General features: G+C 36.8%; 2 protein-coding genes across 3 annotated transcripts in view; both read left to right on the top strand.

Moving 5' to 3' along the window:
* Positions 1-5,299, top strand: part of LOC107553909 (small nuclear ribonucleoprotein-associated protein B') — a 7,941-nt gene extending 2,642 nt beyond the window's left edge. The window contains exons 3-7 of the mRNA XM_016236259.1: positions 1,179-1,290; positions 1,364-1,516; positions 2,502-2,634; positions 2,835-2,960; positions 5,175-5,299. Of these exons, the coding sequence (XP_016091745.1) occupies positions 1,179-1,290; positions 1,364-1,516; positions 2,502-2,634; positions 2,835-2,960; positions 5,175-5,212 (562 nt within the window). The 3' untranslated portion in view covers positions 5,213-5,299. The remainder of the gene's footprint in view (positions 1-1,178; positions 1,291-1,363; positions 1,517-2,501; positions 2,635-2,834; positions 2,961-5,174) is intronic.
* A 635-nt stretch (positions 5,300-5,934) lies between these two features.
* On the top strand, positions 5,935-23,922 carry LOC107553908 (probable ATP-dependent RNA helicase DDX27). 2 transcript variants are annotated; one of them, XM_016236257.1, is made up of 22 exons: positions 5,935-5,975; positions 6,110-6,245; positions 9,214-9,363; positions 10,114-10,173; positions 12,672-12,882; positions 13,681-13,730; positions 13,883-13,966; positions 15,154-15,259; positions 15,373-15,546; positions 16,537-16,687; positions 16,768-16,867; positions 17,804-17,945; positions 19,251-19,404; positions 19,482-19,563; positions 19,646-19,823; positions 20,857-20,963; positions 21,077-21,173; positions 21,779-21,870; positions 22,384-22,504; positions 22,611-22,701; positions 22,784-22,855; positions 23,596-23,922. In XM_016236257.1, exons 2-22 carry the CDS (start codon positions 6,159-6,161, stop codon positions 23,609-23,611), a joined length of 2,325 nt encoding a protein of 774 aa, XP_016091743.1. In that variant the 5' UTR covers positions 5,935-5,975; positions 6,110-6,158; the 3' UTR covers positions 23,612-23,922. The 2 variants fall into 2 exon arrangements, with proteins under 2 accessions (XP_016091743.1, XP_016091744.1); XM_016236258.1 differs by lacking the exons at positions 19,251-19,404; positions 19,482-19,563 and adding exons at positions 18,789-18,942; positions 19,020-19,101 and having other exon boundaries at positions 5,937-6,245.
* Positions 23,923-24,547: the final 625 nt, after the last annotated feature.

Raw genomic sequence — 24,547 nt, forward strand, 5'->3', positions numbered from 1 at the left:
TTTTTTTGACGTCACATCGTACTTCAGCTTCTCATCAAACTTTCTGTCCAATCAAATGCTCTCTAGAATCCGAAGCCCCGCCCCCTACACTATAAAATAGACGCTGAAGCCGCTGCTGAAATCGGTCATTTGTCCACAGAATTTGTATTTTCTGTACAGTGAATGGCACGTAGTGCACTATATAGGGGACAGGGAACGATTCAAACAGTGCAAATATGCTTCTGTTTGAGGGGGGGAAAAGTCTGGTTTGGCGCTGTGTCACGCTAACCACCGCACCGCGCGCACACACTCTGCTCCAGTCCAGAGACACGATAGCACGGAGTGGATCACATGCACGGGTCGGCGCAGACCACAAAATGTATCGGAGCTATTTGAATTCTACACAGAATGCTATATTTTATAGCAATATGGATGAGATTGTGGCTGGCATACGGAGCTCAACGGCTCTGAACGGCTTTAGCCCAAGCTGTGATATAAACGAACGCTATTGGCTATTTTAAAAAGGGGCGGGGCTGCTTGATATGTCCCGCCCTGTCTTCCTGTTTCAGTTAAAATGACGTCAACACAGAGTAACGCTGCATGTTTCTAAGCATTTCAGGGGACCTTTAAACGCAGTGCATTATTAACATTTATATTTATACTGCGGGGCCGTTGAATGCTTGAATCTGATTGGCTGACTAACGTTCTGAGGTGTGCAATTACTTTCAGGGAAACGCACTGCAAACGTAGATCCAGGCAGCTCTTGACCGCATTACACGTGCATATCACTTCACCAAATGATTGGAGTGGTTTCAAAGGTCCTTACAGCCTACAACAGCAAAAGAACTAAAACCCACAACGACACACCGGCCAAACAAAAAAATATAATAAACAATAGGATAAAAATGACAGATAATTTCCGTGTTTTTTCCATAAAATTACATTTTATGTACGGAAAGCATATACTCTGTCTCTCCCACTCTCTCACTTACAGACACGCATACATACAGTTTGCACATATTTTAGCAGTAAGATAGTTTAGCAAACTACATGACTTCTCACACGCGAGGTAACAACAGCGCTGTTTGTGAGGTAACTTAAACTTTCCGAGGTGGGCATTGTTTTCTAAGAATTCAACAGCCCGTCATCAATTATTCCATACTCATGGATCAGGATTTAACTATTTGTGTCCTTCACAGACCCAAGAACTCCAAGCAGCCGGAGCGAGAGGAGAAGAGGGTTCTGGGTCTGGTTCTGCTCCGAGGAGAGAATCTGGTTTCTATGACTGTAGAAGGACCCCCTCCTAAAGACGTGAGTCTGCTCTGAGTCTGATGAATGGTTTGTTGTGAATGCAGAGAGTGATGTGCTGTTTCTGTGTGCTCAGACTGGCATCGCCCGCGTGCCGCTGGCAGGAGTTGCTGGGGGTCCGGGGGTCGGCAGAGCTGCGGGGCGAGGCGTTCCCGCCGGAGCTCCGATGGCACAGGCCCCCGCTGGACTCGCCGGCCCCGTGAGGGGAGTCGGGGGGCCATCACAGCAGGTACACAATTTACATGTAGAATTTTTAATTTATTTTTCCTACTTTTGTTCTCATTTTATGAGACGATTTAGTTTTCTGCTGTCAATTGTGGGCCATTGTTTCAGAGTTGTTTTAACTTGACTATTTAATGTAATTCTTGTTAAACGCACTAATGTGTTAATAAAAAAAATCTGTGAAATTTGGCAGTGCAATAAAATTATGCCACAACTGTTTGGATGAGCAATAAATACTTTATTTAAATTTTTTTTTAATCTTCTCCAGTAAGTATGGGTGCAGTATGTGCTGCAAAACATGAATATTTATTAATTTATCTATATACGGGTACATGATTAAAACCATTTTTTTCCCCCTAAAATATTTTACACGTTTACACTTTATACATTAACAAACATTAACATCTAATTGTGATGCAATTTGTTTGTTTTAATTTAAATGTATTTTTTTATGGGTTTTAGTTAATTATATTTTAGTTATTTGTCACCATTTTAGACTTCTAGTTAATGGTTTGATTATTTAATTTATATAATGTTTGTTTAAAATGGTTTTAATTTATATTTTTCATATTTTATCACTTAATCTTTATAACTTAATATAGTTATTATATATATATATATTGATTAATTATTATTATTTATTTATTTTTAATCAAGTGCATTCACTCAGGGACTTGTTTAGTAAGATTTTACCAGAAAATATTTTAGAATTTATCATTTGTAAAAAATCAAGTATAATTTGACTTCTGTATTGTTTTTTTTATTTTTTATCTTGGTCTTTATTTTATGTAATTCTTGTATTATTGTAACTCAGTTTATGCCAGGACTATAGCCTTACATGCTGACATGGCAATAAAAATAAATAACCATTACTATTGTTTTAATAATTTTATTACTATTCAGTTTATTTTTGTATTTGTCATTTTGTGCATTTGAAAGTAAACCGAACCGTTGCTCTCTTGTGTAAAACATGGTCTCTCTCTCCGTCTCAGGTCATGACCCCTCAGGGGCGAGGCACGGTTGCGGCCGTCGCTGTGGGGGCCAGTATAGCCGGAGCTCCCACGCAGTATCCTCCGGGCCGGGGTGGACCTCCTCCTCCGATGGGCAGAGGAGCGCCTCCTCCGGGTGAGTCTCTCTCTCTGCTGCTGTGTCTTTCTGATGGCTGTGCTGATTCGGCAGCTGTGATGACATCAATGTTTTCTGAGGCTGATGACGAATCTACTCGAGTGGTAGCAGGATTACACTGAGCTCAGAATCACATGGCTGTCATCATGTGACGTGATGGTTAAGCTTCACCCTCGTGCTCACGTCTCCCTCTGCCGCAGGTATGATGGGTCCTCCTCCAGGCATGCGGCCGCCAATGGGACCGCCGATGGGGATGCCGCCCGGCCGCGGCGCTCCGATGGGAATGCCGCCTCCTGGCATGAGGCCGCCACCTCCTGGACTGAGAGGCAAGTTATTTTGTTGTGCTTTTGTTGTTTTTAGTAGTTCTTATGTCTATATAGTAGGGCTGGGTAAAAAATATTGATATCTCGATTTTAATCGATTCTCGTTTTTACGGAACGATATTGATTCTTAAATCCCAAGAATCGGTTAGTCTAGCCTGTTTTCAGTTAGTGGACACAACATTGAAGGGCACCTCCCATTCAATAAATCGCAATAAGCATTGTGCTTTGGTACTTTTAATATGAAACCAAGTCTCAGATTTCAAATTCTGTCCATTGTATTGCAGTATTCAAACAATAAATGCCGTTTTGGCGCTGTTTAATGTGAACTGACAGATCGCTGTAGTGCCTCAGTGAACTGATCATCTCCTCCGCTTTATTACTAGTTTCAGCACAAAATAAACATGACTAAACATCCGAAGGTAAGTTAAAAGAAAGAGTACAACTTTACAATCCGTAGCCTGTCTCATGTAGTCGCTCAATCAAAGTGTTTCAGTTGCACAAAGACGTCAATATAACGGCTTGTAAACAATGTCACGTAACGTCACATTTACCTCAGAAACATTTGGTGACCATAAACTCATTAGTCAGATAGAAAAATAAACTGTAGAGAGGGGCATTTTGCTAAATATTTGATCTATATATATATATCAGTCTTTAATTTGTTTGACAGCCACCATTTAAATGTTTATTTAAAAACAAAAAAAATAATTGAAGTAGAAATATTGTTAATGTAACTTTTTTTTATTATAAAAACTTGTGTAATTTAAGCAGATGTATGGTCTTAACATTTAAAAAAAAAAAAAGTCAGTTTTAACTTTCAATATTATAGTAATGTAGTACCAACTGACTCATGTATGTATGTGTGTGTATGTATGTATATATATATATCCCCAAAATAATCGAATTAGGATTTGAATCGCAAGCTTGTGAATGAGAATCGAATTGTGAAAGTTTCAATTTTAGTTTTTTTTTTATTGTTTTTATATATATATATATATATCTCTCTCTCTCTCTCTCAAGTTAAAATAAGTGTTGCACTGGCAACTAGCTGAAGTTTTTATTTTTTTTTTATATATATATATATTTTATTTCTGTTCATATTTTATTTCACTATTGGGTGTTGATTTATGTCTTTAGATATTTTCCTTTGTGGGTTTAAAAAAAAAAAAAGTTTTTTTACATCTCTAGGAATTGAAAATCTGATCATTTAGGCCAGTGGTCAGCAGCCTTTTTTTTTTAAGCACAAGATCCCTGACCTTGTCCTTTATGAAAGACTAGGTCTACCTATTGAAGAATTTATTGAAAAAGACAGCCCAGATTGTACTTCCAATTTGAGACCTTTTATTTAGTATTTTAATTAGTGATGCGCCGATCATGGCTGTTTCAGATTTATCTTCTTTTTTTCAAATCCAGCAAATTGGCCGATTCTGGTTGCTGATTTTTATTTTTTAAGCAAATTTATTTATTGGATATTTGCTCTATAACAAGCAAACTGACCTTGAACAAAAATATCTGTAGACATTTGAAATTAGAGGCAACAACTGCGTTCTAACCACGATCCAAACAAAGATGCTACACACCTTGAACGAGCAGTTGTTTGAATTAGATTGCTTTAAATCCTGAAATGATACAAAAACAGAATGGTCTGACTTTAGCTTTGTAATATTATGCTACATAAAATATCTGCATGAAACAAAAACAGAAGACCGATCGAGACCGCTGATCTATAATAGAATCATCCGAGATTGAGACGCAGGTTCACTCTCTGACAGCAGATGGCGCTTATGGAACAGCCATGATATAAAAAGAAAATGCATTGCCATCTAAACTTTTCTCAAGACTGTCAGTTCCCTTCAGTGATGCGTTTAATATAACCCTACACCCCCAATTCAATATGTATATTTTCTTCCTATATGTCGACCATCGTGAGTGAGCTGCTCTCCTCTTTGCATCCGTCTTCAGCGTCTCTGGCCTCTGTTAACGTCATGTGTGACGTATTTTGCTTTATCACTGCCCCAGTAGATCCTGAACATCTCGGATCGGGATTTACTGGAACAGTGATAAAGATCTTCCAGTCAAACGCGATTGACGGGTTGGCTAAATGGATCTGGTTTAAATGCACATGCAAATAAGCAGCTTTTTTCTCTGTCTCTCTCTGTCTCTCTGTCTTGTCTTGTCTGATTTTGAATTAGAATTTGTCCTTTTGTGTTTCACCAGGTCCTCCTCCTCCAGGCATGCGTCCTCCCAGACCTTAAACCTCTGCGTGGGACTGAGATGAATGAAATGCATCTTTTCCTTGTATGGGAGAGTTTGACTGCAAGTTCTTGTATAGTTTGTTTTTTTGTATTTTGTCATTTCTTTCCTCCTTTTTAAAAAAAAATAAAATAAAGTGTCAAATTGACATTTATGTTTTAATGACTTCTGTGTTTTGTTTTCAGTTGATACCAATTAAACTAAATTAATGAGAGGTAGAGTTGAGTGTCATCAGCATAGCAGTGATATGAAAAGCCATGTTTCTGAATGACAGACCCTAGTGATGCCATGTAGACAGAGAAGAGAAGTGGTCCAAGAACTGAGCCCTGAGGCACCCCAGTAGCTAGATGTAGCGACTTGGACACCTCACCTCTCCAAGATACCTTGAAGGACCTATCTGAGAGATAAGACTCAAACCACTGGCGTGCGGTTCCTGAGATGCCATTTTCCAATATTTATTTTTTGTTTGTTTGTTTTAATCATATTTTGTGTTCAGAGACCCTTTAATGTACATATGCAGTCATCTGCAGTCTTAACTGACTTCATATAATTTTAATCGTATAATTTTGTGTTGAAATGACTTTGTTAAAGGGGTCATATGATGCTTTTTTAAAGATCATTATTTGGTGTATTTGGTGTAGGCGTCCGCAGCAGCGGTCTCGTCCTCCGCGCCGCTAGGTGTCAGTGTGCTCTCATGAGGCCGCCGCAGCCGCTGATCAAGAGCCGTGAGAGAATGACGCAGATCCGCTGCTTCAGCGACGCACGTGTGGAAATCAGCACTGCACGCTATTAGTGTGTCAACAGACACGATTATATTTATGATTTATTAAACTGTAAGCTCACGTCTCCCTTAGGTAGTTCGATATACTTGTATATATATATTTATATATAGTATCGCCTGTTTTAATCAGGAGCGTGTGAAGTTTATTTGGCGAGTGCGGCACAAAGATGTTTTCAGATCTGGATCTGATCAGAACTATCGATGATAATGATGAAGGTCCTGAGGATCCGGACTCAGCGTCTGACGATGAAGCCGTAAGTTCACTTTATCTTCCTGCTATCTGAGTGTCATCATGTTTTGCTTTGGCCTGTATTGTGGTGATACTATGTTGTTTGAGAATGCACCATGTGTCGAGGTGTAAAGTACCATGGTAAATCATGTTTGATGATGTGCTATTGTAGGGCTGTGTTTTGAGCCTGGCAAAACCATGTTTATTTTTTATGTGCAGCATGTTATCTGATGTTGAATCCATGGCAGTACTATGTTTTAAACTTTATACTGTGGTTCTATTATGCTTTGGGGTGTGCATTATGGTAATACTATATTGTTTGAGGTTGTACCATGGTAGTGCTATGTTTTGATTCTTATACTATGGTAAAAGCACGTTTTTTGATGTGCATCATCATGGTACTACGTTGCTTAAGGATGCACCGTGTTTTGAGTAGCGCTGTCGAACGATTAATCGCGATTAATCGCATTCAAAATAAAAGTTTTGGTTTACATATGTAAGAATATAATGTGTATATACATAAATATTTTCAAAATATGTGTGTGTGTATTTATATATATATACATAATAAATATACACAATACACAACAAAAACTTTTTTTGTGTGTGCGATTAATTGCGATTAATCATTTGACAGCGCTAGTTTTGTGTCTGTTGATTTACATTTAGTCATTTAGCAGATGCTTTTATCCAAAGCGACTTACAAATGAAGCAATCAAAATCAACAAAAGAGCAGTGATATGAAATACCATAGTAATACTGTATTTAGAGCCTCATACTGTGGCAATGGCAAGTTTTTATGTGCATCGTGATAATAATATTTTATCTAGTGGCATATCATTGTAATACGGTGTTTTGAGTGTCATACTATGGTAATACCATGTTTTTTTTATGTGCATTGTGCATCATAATAATACGATGTTACTTGCTGATATACCATAGTAATACTGTGTTTTGAACCTCATACTGTGGAAATTTAATGTTTTGCATACCATGTCAATCCTGTGTTTTTGAGGTTTTTTTTTTATCAATACCATTCTATCACAACTTTTTTTTTGTGTACATGCTTGATGGCAATACTGTGTTTTTTACTTTTTTTTTTTTTTTTAGCACAAACTGTGATACCATGTTAATACCATTGTAGAATTTGGACTGCACATTGGTAATAACATAGTATAAGTGTCTTGGAGTATCGTGGTATATGAGGATGGTTGTCATTCATGCACCAAAAAGTTTTTTTTTTTTAACATTGTGCCATGGTGTTTTGGTCATGTTGAGTGGTGTTACTATAGTATGCTGATTGATGAACATTTACCGTGGTTTTCTTGGCGGTACGTTGGTGCACCATGCAATAGAGCTGCACGATTAATCGAATGCGATTGTCATGTAGGGGTGTGATATATATCGTCTGCGATAATATCGTAATTGTTGTTTTAACGATGTGCGATTTGACATTATCGAGTATTTTACAAAAACCATTCAAAACATCCCTACAGAGCGCACGCACACATTACGTGAAGTCTAGACTAGTGCGCGTGCGCATTTAGTGTGTTTTCTTTCACTGCACGATTCAGGCTATTAAAATGCATTTAGAATGATCAAAAATTCAAGACATGATGGCAGAAAATTTATATATTTATACCACGTCATATAGTTATTAAATTTCACACGAAGAGTGCCGTTTTTCTCCAAAAAAATACCATGATTACAAATGTGACATTGAATTCAATGAACAATAAGTTAATTAAGAGACTTACGTTTTAGACACCATATTGCTTGTTTTTGCTCTATTTCGCCAACAAAAATCATCCCGAATACTATGCTACTATGACGGTGTTTCATTCCTGAATGAATCAAGCGTTTAAATGATTCGGTTCAGTCGCAATGACTCACTTATTAACAGTGATTTGCTGCCACCTGCTGGCGGTTTTAATTTCAAATTTCGGCTTTTTCTTTTTTTTTTTATAGATTTTTTTTTTTTCAAATATCAGTATTCAACGTTTTATGTTTAATATATCAAAACATTATTTATGCATTTGTAATTGCAGGTTAAATGCATTCATGTCTTGCGTTAAACAACATACATGTGTGTAAACGCGTCTAAATGCCACTTCAGATGCAGCTTCTGTGTTGATTTAATTTACTCGGTTACAGCCCAGATGTCTTATTATTCTAATTCACTAATTCTATCAGTATGAACTGACCATCACACAGAATATGAAGAATATTAAAAAACATTAGGAGTCAGCTGTCTTCGGCAGTCCTTAAGATATCAGCACAATTAAATAATAATAATAATCGCAGACTATTTTATTGCGCGATTCTGAAATCGCTCGCGATAATGACAGCTGTTTGCATAGCTTCTCGGTGAACTATGGCTCTGTGAAGTAAATGCTGCTCCATCTGAAAGCATGTGAATATACCACATTTAATAACATATTTTTACTCGAAACTCATTTCATAATGTCAGTCGAGTGTTTGAAATAAATCCTTCTGTGAGATGTGGCTTCTTACACAGAATAAGGCACGCAACATATTTCATAGTATTTAAGCAGTGATAAAGGCATTGCATTATAAATATACTTTATTTTAATGAAAATTATTATAATAAGAACTCCGATAAACCGTATATTGCTGTAGTCGTGTGTTTATTAGTTGAATCAATGAAAGCAGTTGAATCTTCTGTTTATTCAGCCGCAGCGATAGGCATTTTCTGGGTTTCTTCTGCGAGGCGTATTTGGAGTTTCTCTGGCCTTCGGATGGAGATTTACTGCTGATCACAGAACCGCGCTTCACTGAAAGATACGCATGACAATCGCAGCTTCTGTCGAATCGCGATCTCGATTCCATTCCGATTTATCGTGCAGCCCTACCATGCAAATACCACAGCAGATGAATGGTGTTTTTCGATGTACCGTAGTATTGGCATCTGATACCATCAGTGCACCATGTTAAGGCTGTTAAAGTGAGCTGATGGTGGTGTGTGTCGTCAGGAGCAGCCCATCGTGTTGAGTAAGCAGAAGCGCGCTCTGAAGGGCCGCGGCGCTGGAGAGTTCAGCGCAGGTTTTGAATTCGGCGAGCGGGAAGGACTGTACAGCGAGGACTGGGCCATGGCAGACGTGATGGCGCAGCTCAAGAAGAGAGTGAGTGGGACAGATTTGTCCCAAATGACACACTATACACTCATACACTATGTACTTATGCACTATGTACTCAACTATGTATAGTATGAATTATATAAGGTTATTTTGTCATTCATAATCGGAGTCTCATAGCCCCTCCCCCTTCAGTATGTAATTAAAGGGATAGTTCACCCAAAAATGAAAATTCTGTCATTTACTCACCCTCGTGTCGTTTCAAACCTGTATGAGTTGCTTTCTTATGTTGAACACAAAATAAGATATGTTGAAGATTGCTGGTAATCAAACAGTTGGTGGTTGCCATTGACTTCCATAGTAGGAAAAAAAATACTATGGAAGTCAATGGCAACCGCCAACTGTTCGATTACCAGCAATCTTCAACATATCTTCTTTTGTGTTCAACATAAGAAAGCAGCTCATACAGGTTTGGAACGACACAAGGGTGAGTAAATGACAGAATTTTCATTTTTGGGTGAACTATCTCTTTAAAGCTGCGACAATTGAGTGCATGAAGTGTCCAACATTCCACACTTCATTTTTTCGGTTAAGTGCATCATCCGGGTATTTAAAGTGCACTTTTTATTTTTGGAAGTTTCAGTGTGAAGGCACTACTCACACCATTTATACTACAAAACGTCATAGAATAGTGCATAAGTATGCGATTTGGGACGCACCTTCTCACTTCGCAGCTCAGGGCTGCTGATCACGTTAGTCACGTTGAATAATCTTCTTCCCTCCTTAATGCTTTTCCAGAAAGCGCCCACTACTCTGGACCAAAAGATCGAGAAAGTGCGGAAAAAGCGCAAAATTGAGGTAAGCCTATGTGTTCAGCATTCAAATGGAAAACATTGTAATAATATTTAACAATATTACTGTTTACTGTATTTTTGATCAAGTCAATGCAGCCTCAGAGAGCAGACATATTTAATGTTTTTGAAAGAAGTTTCTTTTGTAGTTTGAAAATGTTTCTTGATGTCTCTTGAATGATTTCTGAAGATCATGTGACACTGAAGACTGGAGTAATGATGCTGAAAATACAGCTTTGATCACAGAAATAAATTACAGTTTATGATATATTCACATAGAAAACAGTTATTTTAAATTGTAAAACATTTTCATAATTTTTATGACAAGTTACGCAAAAATAATAATAATAATCGCAGACTATTTTATTGCGCGATTCTGAAATCGCTTGCGATAATGACAGCTGTTTGCATAGCTTCTCGGTGAACTACGGCTCTGTGAAGTAAATGCTGCTCCATCTGAAAGCATGTGAATATACCACATTTAATAACATATTTTTACTCGAAACTCATTTCATAATGTCAGTCGAGTGTTTGAAATAAATCCTTCTGTGAGATGTGGCTTCTTACACAGAATAAGGCACGCAACATATTTCATAGTATTTAAGCAGTGATAAAGGCATTGCATTATAAATATACTTTATTTTAATGAAAATTATTATAATAAGAACTCCGATAAACCGTATATTGCTGTAGTCGTGTGTTTATTAGTCACGTTGAATCAATGAAAGCAGTTGAATCTTCTGTTTATTCAGCCGCAGCGATAGGCATTTTCTGGGTTTCTTCTGCGAGGCGTATTTGGAGTTTCTCTGGCCTTCGGATGGAGATTTACTGCTGATCACAGAACCGCGCTTCACTGAAAGATACGCATGACAATCGCAGCTTCTGTCGAATCGCGATCTCGATTCCATTCCGATTTATCGTGCAGCCCTACCATGCAAATACCACAGCAGATGAATGGTGTTTTTCGATGTACCGTAGTATTGGCATCTGATACCATCAGTGCACCATGTTAAGGCTGTTAAAGTGAGCTGATGGTGGTGTGTGTCGTCAGGAGCAGCCCATCGTGTTGAGTAAGCAGAAGCGCGCTCTGAAGGGCCGCGGCGCTGGAGAGTTCAGCGCAGGTTTTGAATTCGGCGAGCGGGAAGGACTGTACAGCGAGGACTGGGCCATGGCAGACGTGATGGCGCAGCTCAAGAAGAGAGTGAGTGGGACAGATTTGTCCCAAATGACACACTATACACTCATACACTATGTACTTATGCACTATGTACTCAACTATGTATAGTATGAATTATATAAGGTTATTTTGTCATTCATAATCGGAGTCTCATAGCCCCTCCCCCTTCAGTATGTAATTAAAGGGATAGTTCACCCAAAAATGAAAATTCTGTCATTTACTCACCCTTGTGTCGTTCCAAACCTGTATGAGCTGCTTTCTTATGTTGAACACAAAAGAAGATATGTTGAAGATTGCTGGTAATCAAACAGTTGGTGGTTGCCATTGACTTCCATAGTAGGAAAAAAAATACTATGGAAGTCAATGGCAACCGCCAACTGTTCGATTACCAGCAATCTTCAACATATCTTCTTTTGTGTTCAACATAAGAAAGCAGCTCATACAGGTTTGGAACGACACAAGGGTGAGTAAATGACAGAATTTTCATTTTTGGGTGAACTATCTCTTTAAAGCTGCGACAATTGAGTGCATGAAGTGTCCAACATTCCACACTTCATTTTTTCGGTTAAGTGCATCATCCGCGTATTTAAAGTGCACTTTTTATTTTTGGAAGTTTCAGTGTGAAGGCACTACTCACACCATTTATACTACAAAACGTCATAGAATAGTGCATAAGTATGCGATTTGGGACGCACCTTCTCACTTCGCAGCTCAGGGCTGCTGATCACGTTAGTCACGTTGAATAATCTTCTTCCCTCCTTAATGCTTTTCCAGAAAGCGCCCACTACTCTGGACCAAAAGATCGAGAAAGTGCGGAAAAAGCGCAAAATTGAGGTAAGCCTATGTGTTCAGCATTCAAATGGAAAACATTGTAATAATATTTAACAATATTACTGTTTACTGTATTTTTGATCAAGTCAATGCAGCCTCAGAGAGCAGACATATTTAATGTTTTTGAAAGAAGTTTCTTTTGTAGTTTGAAAATGTTTCTTGATGTCTCTTGAATGATTTCTGAAGATCATGTGACACTGAAGACTGGAGTAATGATGCTGAAAATACAGCTTTGATCACAGAAATAAATTACAGTTTATGATATATTCACATAGAAAACAGTTATTTTAAATTGTAAAACATTTTCATAATTTTTACTGTATCTTTGATTAAATAAATGCAGCCTTAAGACTTAAAAATCTTATCCAAAGTTTTGACCACCAGATATCTTTTAAAATGTTATTCATATGCCACTCTTTATTTTATGGTTTTGTGTATGTGACATGAAATTTGAAGTTGAACTAAAATGTTTCTGAAATGTTGGTTTGTATTTGCAGGAAAAAACTCAAAAAGAAAGCAAGAAAACAGAAGCTTCAGCCTCTAAACCGGAAAACGACATTGATGATGAAGAGGAGGATAAAGAAGAAGATGAAAATGACGATGATGAAGAATCCGGTGGAGATAATGATGATGATGATGATGATGATGATGAAGAGGTAGATGAAGATGAGTTCTCATCAGGTGATGAAGAGGTGCTCAAAAAAGCAGGTGTGTATTGACAGTCAATCAAAACACTGAAACAACATAAACTACCAAATTTTGCTACAAGTTTGATTGCAACATAATCATTGCTGTTAATAGTGTTCATCATCTGTTTGATTACATCATTAATTGAATTCAATTAATAATTGAATTTTTCCATACATCAATTTGACAGTCACCACTAGGCTTGCTGCATTAGACGGTGTTTTCGGTTACCGCGATTTAATAGCCTAAGTAATTTATTTTATTAGGCACATATGGTGTATTTTTATTCGTTTTGTTAATAAAAGTTCTGAGTTTGATGTTGTTGTTGCTTGAATTGAATCAACGCCTAACTGCCGCTAATTTGAAAGTGAAAGTAAAATGCGCACGGCACTTTTTCTAGCTATTTGAAAGCCAAGAAATCCGAGGAAAAGAGGGAAAACTCAAATGAACAATTGCTTGACGCCGAATTGCGTCACTTTGAAAGTGAAAGTAAAATGTGCACGGCACTTTTACAAGCCAAGAAGTGAAGAAAAGAGTGGAAACTCAAACGAACTAACACCCCCTCGCCCCAACGGTGATACCGGTGTGGTCACACGTCGATTAACCGGTGGGAAAACTTCCTCACCGTCACAACCCTAGTCACCACTGACAAGCTCCTACTAAATATATCGTAGAAACTTAATTTCCTGTAAAGCTTCTTTGCAACGATTGTATCATGAAAAGCACTATACACAAACTTGAATTGAACTGAAAAAAACACTTTATTATTGTTCTCTATGAACAGATTTGCTATATTTCATCCTCTCTCTTTTCTTACAGACACTTTGAGAGAAAAACAGAAGAAAGGCAAGAGGAAAACAGCAGAAACTGTGAGTATGGCTCGGTTCTGTTGAGCTGCTGCTGTTGTTTATGGTGTGAACGGATTCTCTCGGTTATATTTCTGTGTTTGGGATGTTCTGGAGGTTTGCTCAGTGTTTTCCTCCTCTCTCTCTCTCTCTCTCTCTCTCTCGCTGTCTTCCAGTCTGAAGCGTTTTTTGAAGACGCCTCGCAGTATGATGAGAACCTCACCTTCCAGGACATGAATCTGTCCAGACCTTTACTGAAGGCGAGTCTGACGTCACATGCATGTGTGATGCTTTTCAGCCTTTTATGTTCTTTGTATTGTTTATTTTTTTTAATCTTAAATTACGTTTTTATTTTCTGAAAATAACCATCTCTTCAGTCCTTTTTTTTTTTTTTTTTTTTTTTTTTTTAAATTTTGGGTCAGGTTTTTATTTTTTTAAATAAATTAGTACTTTTATTAAGCAAGAATTCATTAAATTGATCAAAAGTGACGGTGAAGACATTTATAATGTCTTGATAATAATCAGAAATGTGTCCCTGGAGCACAAAAGCAGTGTTAAGTCGCTGGGGGATATTTGTAGCAATAGCCAACAATACATTGTATGGGTCACAATTATAGATTTTTCTTTTATGGCAAAAATCATTAGGATATTAAGTAAAGATCATGTTCCATGAAGATATTTTGTAAATTTCCTACCGTAAATATATCAAAACTTAATGTTTGATTAGTAATATGCATTGCTAAGAACTTCATTTGGACAACTTTAAAGATGATTTTCTCAATATTTAGATTTTTTTGCACCCTCAGATTCCAGATTTTCAAATAGTTGTATCTCAGCCAAATATTGTCCTATTCTAACAAACCATACATCCATGGAAAGCTTATGTATTCAAAACATTGACGCTTATGACTGGTTTTGTGGTCCAGGGTCACAAATTCTCGAGCAGCAAATCAGCGTCTTAGATTGATTTCTGAAGGATCACGTGACACTGAAGACTGCAGTAATGATGCTGATTTACTGTTTTTACTTTATTTTTTATCAAATTAATGCAGCCTTGATGAGCAAACATGACAACATTTTCGATGAACGAGTTCTGATAATGTCATATAATATAGTTTTAATGTATATGCAGCAATGTAAGTGATCATTTTCTAGTGCTTCTCAGTCTTTACTGACATTTTTGACGTAGTAATGTTGGTTTAGGCTGCAGTGTAAAGAATTACTGTAGCTTGTACAAGTGCTTTGATGACAATGACCTGGAGAATTTCTTGTGATGTGGTGTGATTAAGTGACTACTTTTGCATTACATTTTTAATGTTTTAACGGTCTGTTATCAGCTGAGAAACATAATTTGCATCCAAATAAAACTGTGCACCATATGATGTAACATGGGCCTTCAGTAGAGGATGCCCAGCGTTTCTGAAGTGTTCTCCTCGTGTTTGTTCAGGCCATCAGTACTATGGGCTTTAAGCAGCCCACTCCCATTCAGAAAGCCTGCGTCCCTGTGGGGCTGCTGGGAAAAGACATCTGTGCATGTGCCGCCACTGGCACTGGTGAGACTTCTGTCTGTTTGATTTGACCAGAAAGAAAGAATGAATATGGCCTTTTCTGTTAATGAATGAGGATGGATGTGACTCGTTTCGACGCCTCTCTGTCTGTGTCTCAGGAAAGACGGCGGCCTTCATGTTGCCGGTGCTGGAGCGTCTGATCTACAAGCCCAGAGAGACGCAGGTGACGCGTGTGCTGGTTCTGGTGCCGACCCGAGAGCTGGGCATCCAGGTGCACTCCGTCTCCCGCCAGCTGGCTCAGTTCACCAGCATCAGCACCTGCCTGGCTGTGGGTAAGAGCCCTGCTGCTTAGTAGGATTCATTTTCTGTAGTATTCATTCATATTTTGAATTCATTTAGATTTTTATATTTAATATAATAATATTATACAACTATTTAATAAACAATTGTGCTTTTGTCATTTTTTTTATTTATATATTTGTCAATTTCTATTTATTTTAGTTTTAGTAATACTGTTATGTGCTCTTGGCATTTTTTAGCTTAGTTCATTTTTTTAAACAACTTGTTTTAAAATGTTTTAGTTTTAAAGTATTAGTAATTATGTGCTTTTGTCATTTTTTTATATATATATATATTTTTAATTTATTAAGTAAAAAAAAAATAAAATTTTAGTACTTCAACCTAAAATTAGAAATGGTGTTAGTTTTTCATCTAATAGTGTTATTTTATTTCTTTTTTAGGTTTTAGCAATTCTATGTGCTAATTTAGTTTTATTCTTTTTTTATATCTTTATTTCAGTTTTTGGTTTAGTAATGTTAGTGCTTCAACTTATACTTATTTAATTTAGTTTATTTGTCAAGACTGCATTTATTTCAAGTTTTTAATCGAATTATTACGTTTTTATTTCAGCTTTATTTGTTTATGTAATAGTGTTATTTTATTTCTTTTTTAGGTTTTAGCAATTCTATGTGCTAATTTTGTTTTATTCTTTTTTTTATATCTTTATTTCAGTTTTTGGTTTAGTAATGTTAGTGCTTCAACTTATACTTATTTAATTTCGTTTATTTGTCAAGACTGCATTTATTTCAAGTTTTTAATCTAATAATTACGTTTTTATTTCAGCTTTATTTGTTTATGTGTATATATATATATATATATATATGTATATAATTTTTTTTTGTTTTAGTTAAAAATAACAGCTCAGATTAAGAGCGGCTCTGTTGCTTTAATTCTCTCTTTCACATGTTAAAATAAGACACTTGGATATACTGTTAGAAATGAAGGCGGGAAGTATTGTGAGAGGTTTGTGACGTGTCTGTCAGGTGGGTTGGACCTGAAGTCTCAGGAGGCGGCGCTGAGGGTGGGGCCAGACGTCCTGATCGCCACACCGGGACGCCTGATCGACCACCTGCACAACACACCCTCGTTTGAGCTCAGTCAGATCGAGATCCTCATCCTGGACGAGGCCGACCGGTGAGAGCCAGACTCCTAGAGCTACTGCTCAGACTTGCTCAGTGCTTTGCTGGTTATTTAGACGTGTGTCTTTGGCTCAGGATGTTGGACGAGTACTTCGAGGAGCAGATGAAGGAGATCATCAGGATGTGCTCCTATCAGAGACAGACCATGCTGTTCTCAGCCACCATGAGTGAAGAGGTGATGCTGCTGACCTTCAGCTTTACAGCGTTACTCGACTTAATTCCACTTCACTTCAGTCCGTGTATATGGATGCTTGATGTATCCAGTGTTGAAATCAGGTTATTGTGCAAGTAATAAGAGTAAAAAGTGATAGACAGACAGACAGACAGACAGATAGGTAGACAAACAGACAAACAGACGGGTAGGTAGGTAGATAGATAGATGGATAGACGGATAGACAGATAGATACAAATCCATCCAAGTAAATTAATATAGAAATTTAAATATATAAAATAAGTGCATAAAATAAATACATAAAGGAATAAATAAATTCATAAAATAAAACTAAATAAATTGCATAATACCACAGTTTATAATTTAATTTCTTTACTGACGAAAACAATTGAGATCATCTTGTTTTCCCATAAATATCTTTTCCCTTAAATAGCTATCAGTTCCAAACATTGGATGTACCAGTGAAAATATAAGAACGATAGATAGATATAAATCAAATCAATGAATATATCAAAATAAATAAAATGCATAAAATAAATGTATACATTAATAATACATTAATTACAAAAATAAATAATGCATTAAAAATATGCATTAAAATGCATAAATACATAAATTATATCATTTTATTTATTTTGTTTTGTTTCTCTACTGACAAAAACAATTGAGATCATCTTGTTTTCCCATAAAAATCATTCCGTTCCAAACACTTGCACCAGTGATCGTTATATCAGGCAGTTCTAGTGTCATTTTAATTATTTGTATCAGTTTGATTAGGTCAGTATTACAGAATCAGGGTTATTTTTACAATTTGCACAATGTAGCTTATAGACTAAACGTAGCCATCATATGGGTTGTGTGCCATATAGAATGTTATTTTTGACTCTGACTGTTAGTGCAACACATCTATATTGGTGTTTTTTTCATATTTCCCTTCAGGTGAAGGATCTGGCGTCTGTGTCGCTGAAGCAGCCGGTGAGGATCTTTGTGAACAGTAATACAGACGTGGCGCCGTATCTCAGACAAGAGTTTGTGAGGATCAGACCCAATAAAGAAGGAGACAGAGAGGCTATTGTTGCAGGTAAGGTGCTCTAATGAGTGGCCTTGTTGGTCTGCTCTCTACTTGGGGTGTTGTGACTGTACTGCATCTTTATAAGTGACTGATTTCAAGTGCTTTTCATTGATAGTAACTCCTTGATAGTAAGTCACTTGTGAACCGCACAAAAAGACACAATGATTCCAGTAGAGTTTGGCGTTACTGTTTTCCTCTTAACACAAAATATGCATACTCGCTTATGAATGTGCAATTTTTCATCTTGTTGAGCTATTTACAATCAAAAATAGAAATAAAAAATATATTTATAATGTATCTTTCCTTTGAAACTGTCCATCTTTGAAGAAAATTATTTTAGCTACTTGCAGTCAGTGTTATGTTAGTATATAGTATATATGTTTTTTGTTTTTTATATATTTTCGGTTTTCATTTTAACTTAATTTTGAAATGTATTTATTACTTTTTAATCAATTTGTTTTGACTTGATTTTTATTTTTCTCTTCAGCATTCATTTTATTTTCAGGTTTAGTTTGTCATTTTAGTACTTATCTAAGATTTAAATCATTTAATTTAGCTTTTACAGTTACTGAAAAAAGATTTTTAATACATTTAGTCTTGATGAAGGATAACAATACTGATCGCAGAGCATTTGGGGATCGCGACCAATGCATGCAATATCAATGGCCAAAACCAAACAATTTTGCTGCCTACTGTTTTGAAGTAACTTACGATGTCTAAAAGTGCTGTCTAGTTAGGCAGCTCACTAGGGTTTGGAACAGAGTCATAGAGTCTTTTCAAACCTGGACTAATTTGTTCTCGGATTTAGTTTCATTCTGAAATGCGTGTATTAAATCCCGTTATTGTCCGCAGCTCTCCTGACCAGAACGTTTCAGGACCACGTGATGCTCTTCACTCAGACGAAGAAGCAGGCTCACCGCATGCACATCCTGCTGGGCTTGATGGGGTTAAAGGTTGGCGAGCTTCACGGAAACCTGTCGCAGACGCAGAGATTGGAGAGTCTGAAGTGAGTTTCATGCAATAATAAAACACAAAGATTTGACTTTAATAAACTGCTGCATGAAAGACATCATTGTGCTTCAGGCGTTTCAAGGACGAACAGATTGATATTTTAGTGGCTACAGACGTGGCTGCCAGAGGTCTGGATATAGAGGGAGTCAAAACTGTGAGTTCTCATGAGTTTGCAACTAATATCCGCGTTAGTGAAACCCCAGAGAACACATGTGTGAATGCATGTGTGTTTGCAGGTGATAAACTTCACCATGCCCAAGTTCATTCTGAAACGCGTGTATTAAATCCCGTTATTGTCCGCAGCTCTCCTGACCAGAACGTTTCAGGATCACGTGATGCTCTTCACTCAGACGAAGAAGCAGGCTCACCGCATGCACATCCTGCTGGGCTTGATGGGGTTAAAGGTTGGCGAGCTTCACGGAAACCTGTCGCAGACGCAGAGATTGGAGAGTCTGAAGTGAGTTTCATGCAATAATAAAACACAAAGATTTGACTTTAATAAACTGCTGCATGAAAGACATCATTGTGCTTCAGGCGTTTCAAGGACGAACAGATTGATATTTTAGTGGCTACAGACGTGGCTGCCAGAGGTCTGGATATAGAGGGAGTCAAAACTGTGAGTTCTCATGAGTTTGCAACTAATATCCGCGTTAGTGAAACCCCAGAGAACACATGTGTGAATGCATGTGTGTTTGCAGGTGATAAACTTCACCATGCCCAACACAGTGAAGCATTACGTGCACAGGGTGGGCCGAACGGCTCGCGCGGGGAAAGTGGGCCGATCCGTGTCTCTCGTGGGTGAGACTGAGAGGAAGATGCTGAAAGAGATCGTTAAAAAAGCCAAAACCCCCGTCAAAGCTCGAGTCATTCCTCAAGGTAAAGATGCTTCATCTTGTGTTGAGTTAAACTCACAACTGTGTTCCAACTTATGACCAAATCTCTCTTTTGAGTTGGTTGTTTCTGATAAATCTGTCTGAATGGTTCTTTGCACATCGGTCGAAATCCATGGTGTCCTTCCACAAATTAAGACATTACAAAGTCTTAAATTCATAAAGTAATGGCAATAAATGTTGGATGTTTTCCCATACAAATATCTAAACATTCTTAAATCAAGACATCAAAATTGAGTTTGTTTTTAAAAAAATACCTCTCAATGGGGAATGAAAACTTGTTGATTTTCACGACTCCATTAGCAAATAATTGTTTTTTTTTGTTAATCACAAACGCAGTTAATTTTGAGCAGTTTCTCATAGAACAAGACTTCTTAATTTATGCCATTTTGCTTCTCAAGTAAATATAACCTGATTTAAGAGTCTTTAGACATTTGCACTGGAAAACAAACAAACAAAAAAAAGACCAAGGAAGAGCATCACGTTTTTTGTAGAGTGATCAGAAAGTACATTAGGGCCTGGTTTCACAGACAGGGCTTAGCTTAAGTCAGGACTAGGCAATAGTTCAATTAGGACATTCAAGTAATTTTTATTAACGTGCCTTAGAAAAAACATTACTGGTGTGCATTTTGAGACAGAACAGAGGCACTGATATATTTTAAGATCAGTCGGTGCTAGTTTCTTTCAGTTAAAACAGCTCAGACTTACACTTTAGTCTGGGATTAGGCTTAAGCCTACGGTTGAGAGCAAAGCTGTTAAACTCATTTTTTGTAAGAAGATTGAAAAAGTAGTGGATGTTTTGCTAATGTAACTGATTGTGGTTTTTAAAGTGTCTTTGCATGATCTTAAAACGCTCTTAAATCTTACTTGTATCTCTACAAAACCTGCAGAATCCCTATAAATCACAATTGCTAAAAATCATTATCACTAGACTACTGGAATGCTTTTCATTGTTTTGATGCAGTTCTGTATCAAAGATGACTCTGTTAATAAAGTGCGTGTTTCTGGGCGTCTCTCAGAGGTCGTGCTGAAGTTTCGGGATCTGATTGAGAAGCTGGAGAAGGACGTGTACGCGGTGTTACGCTTGGAGAAGGAGGAAAAGGAAATGGCTCATTCAGAGGCGCAGGTCTGACTCTCACGTTTGGTTCAAATGTTCACTTGTGATTGTATGATTAAACACACTTTGCCTCCTGTAGTAAACAGTTTGTGTGTGTGTTTCATTTTTCTGTTGTTGTTTAGATCAGTTCGGCTCAGAAGAGGTTAACACAGGGCGCAGACGAGAAACAGATGCCCAGGACGTGGTTCCAAACGCACGAGGAGAGAAAGAAAGAGCGCAGTGAGTTGAATTTGTGAAAGAAATTTCAGTTTTTTAAATGTTTTTGAAAGCGGTCTCTTCTGCTCACTAAGGCCACATTTATTTGATCAAAGATACAATAAAATTGTGAAATATTATTTCAATTTAAAAGAAGTGTTTTCTATGTGAATATATATCAAAATGTAATTTATTTCTGTGATGTGCAGCTGAATTTTCAGCATCATTACTCCAGTCTTCAGTGACATTTCTGATTATTATCAATGTTGAAAACAGTTGTGCTGCCCAATATTGTTGTGGAAACTATGATACATTTTGTTTTTCAAGATTCTTTGAATAGAAAGTTGAAAAGAACAAATCTTTTTAACATTATAAATGACTTTACTGTTACTTTTGATCAACGTAATGCGTCCTTGATGAACAAAAGTATTAATTTGATCAAAAAAAAAAACAATAGTGAACACGGCAATGAGAAAATGTAATCCACTTGTCATAACCACATTTCTGCTTCAGATGTGCATTAAACCGTCACATTTCCAATACATTTTCTTAATATTTCAATAATTGTTTGCGTGTGTCTGCATTTATCATCTCGTCACGCTCTTTCATTTTCCTTTTCTTTGTCAAAGTGACAAAAGCGCTGCAGGATTTTGATTTGGCTCTGAGAGGAAAGAAGAAACGTGCGCAGTTCCTGAAACAGGGCAAGAAGAAAGAGTTAACGGTGAGATTATTTCATCAAACTGTCTTTTTGGCTTTATGCTTTTATGACCTGGCTTTGTACATCACTGTGCTATCTGAAATTAAATTTGCTCTCGTAGCGCATCCATGAATCATCATAGAGGTCTAGCCACCGTATGCTGCGTCAGATCTGTGTATTTGAATGTTTAACGTGTGTGTTTTGTTTGTGTGTTTGTGTTTTTGTGTGTGTGTGTGTGTGTGTGTGTGTGTGTGTGTACAGGTATATATGGTTTATGAGGACACTAATATATATAATGACATGGGTACTACAACGTAAACATGGTTTATGAGGACACTTCCTGTGTCCCCGTAAAACAAAAGGCTTAAACATACAAAACGGTGTTTTATGAAATTCAAAATTTGCCAGTAGTTTTCTGTAAGGGGTAGGTTTAGGTGTAGGGTGATAGAAAATACAGTTTGTACAGTATAAAATCCATTACACCTATGGAGAGTCCCCGTAAATCACAAAATACAAGAATGTGTGTGTGTGCCCCAGGCGGAGGAGAGAGCTCAGTTCGAGGTGCTGAAGTCTCAGATGTACGCCGAGCGAGTCGCCAAGCGTGATCGCAAGCCTAAGCGAGCCAGAGCCATTCCTGAAGAAGAACCTGTGAGGAAAGGTCAGCAAATAAACACTTGAACCTCCTGCATGGGCTGAGCATTGGTAAACATGCGTTTGAGTTGATTTGAATTCAAATTCTGACTGCTTAAACTTTCTTCTTCCAGTTTCCAAAGACAAGGGCGGCAGAAAGAAGTCTGTGTTTGACAAGGAGCTCACGAACACCAGCAAGAAAACTCTGAAGCAGTACAGAGCCGGGTGTGTGCCGCTGCATGCCATCCTGAAGATTGCAAGCTTCTGTGTTCTTGTCTCTGAGTCTAACAGTGATTTCTCTGTCTAGGCCGTCCTTCGAGGACAGGAAGAGACTCGGCATTCCAAACAAGAAAGGAGGACGCTTCAAGTCGAAGACCAGGTCAGATTTATTACAATCAACTCCCTAAAACACATCCCCATTAAATATGCAACTAAATTTTTAGTATTGTCAGACTTTAATTTCATTTAACAGAGCATTGTCAATGAGAACAGACTGATTTTGTCTACGTTAATTTATTTTTTCATATAATGCATTGTTTGGGAATTATGGAGGGATTTAAATTACTTGGGTATATAAAAGTAAATGATGACATATGAAATAAAATACACACCTTGAAATTAAATTTAGTGGACAACATAAAGCAACAAATGAATGAATCCTAAAATAATTGAATACATCATGCAAGTTATTGCAATTACAAAAGATTAACAAGGGTGTGAAATGTATTTATTTTATTTTTGCATTTTGTTGCACTTCTGTTTATCTATTGCTACATTCCATTATGTGATTAATCATTTAATAATATATTTAATATAGATTGGTAAATTACTGCATAGAGAATAACAAGTCTAGTGTGTGATAAGGAAAAGGGTATTTTAAATACTTTATGAAAATGCACAAATATTTTATAAAAATGGTTCATACATTTGTGTGTCTGTATTGTGAAATTTATATACTCTGAAGCTATTTTAAACATGTTTGCAATTATTTCAAGTAGGAAAAAAGTGTACATTTTAGGTACATTTTAACTTAATGTCTTGATGGATTTTATATAAGAAAATGAGTGAATTTTCTTATATAAAAAAGTCTCATCTCAAGTCTTTTATGTGTCTTTGCAGGTACAAAAGAAAGTGAAGCCGTGCCTGATGTGTCCGTGAAACATCACCCTCTCTATCGTTTTATCATCATCCTCCCTCCAAACTTTCCCCAAAATAAACCTCTACAACTTGTTTAACCTGTACTTCTGTTTATCATGGTAGAGCAGAGTAAATATGAACCAATGACTAATGAGCATCAGAAATCAAATTGATTTCCCTCGATTCAAGCCAAATGATTCCTGCAGAGCGAGATGATTAATCAGTGTCCGGTGCAGGAAACTCCTTTATCAGACGAATTTAAAGAGAATGCAGAAAAACTCTCCCTGTAACCATAAAAAAAAAAAAAAATGAATGCAGCTCCAACAGTATTCTGCACGGTAAAGATGCTAAATATAACAAAACAATAAAATTAGAGGTGATACTTTATTTGAAGGTGTCCTTGTTACATGTACTTACTATTATAATTACTATGAATTATGCATAATTGCATGCAAGTAACCCTAAGCCAAACCCTAACCATATAGTAAGTACATGTAGTTAATTAATATTACTCAGTACTTAAATGTATAATTACACTGTAACAAGGACACCTTCAAATAAAGTGTAGCCAAATTAGATTTGTTTATATTAAATGTTTTAATAAGAATTTGTAATTTATTATATTTTATTAAATATTTGGCTACACTTTATTTGAAGGTGTCCTTGTTACAGTGTAATTATACATTGAAAGACTGAGTCATATTAATGAACTACATGTACTTTACTATATGGTTAGGGTTTGGCTTAGGGTTACTTGCATGCAATTATGCATAATTGTTATTATAATAGTAAGTATTGTGCATGTAATGTGTAACAAGGACAGCGTACAAATAAAGTGTTGCCAAATATTTGTATTTATTGCTTGATATTTACTTATTTATTCAATTATTTACTCTGTTAAAAATGAAGGTGATGCTTATAAGTACATGCAGAG

Source organism: Sinocyclocheilus grahami, unplaced genomic scaffold, assembly GCF_001515645.1.
Source record: "Sinocyclocheilus grahami isolate Dianchi unplaced genomic scaffold, SAMN03320097.WGS_v1.1 scaffold485.1, whole genome shotgun sequence".
Lineage (NCBI taxonomy): Eukaryota > Metazoa > Chordata > Actinopteri > Cypriniformes > Cyprinidae > Sinocyclocheilus > Sinocyclocheilus grahami.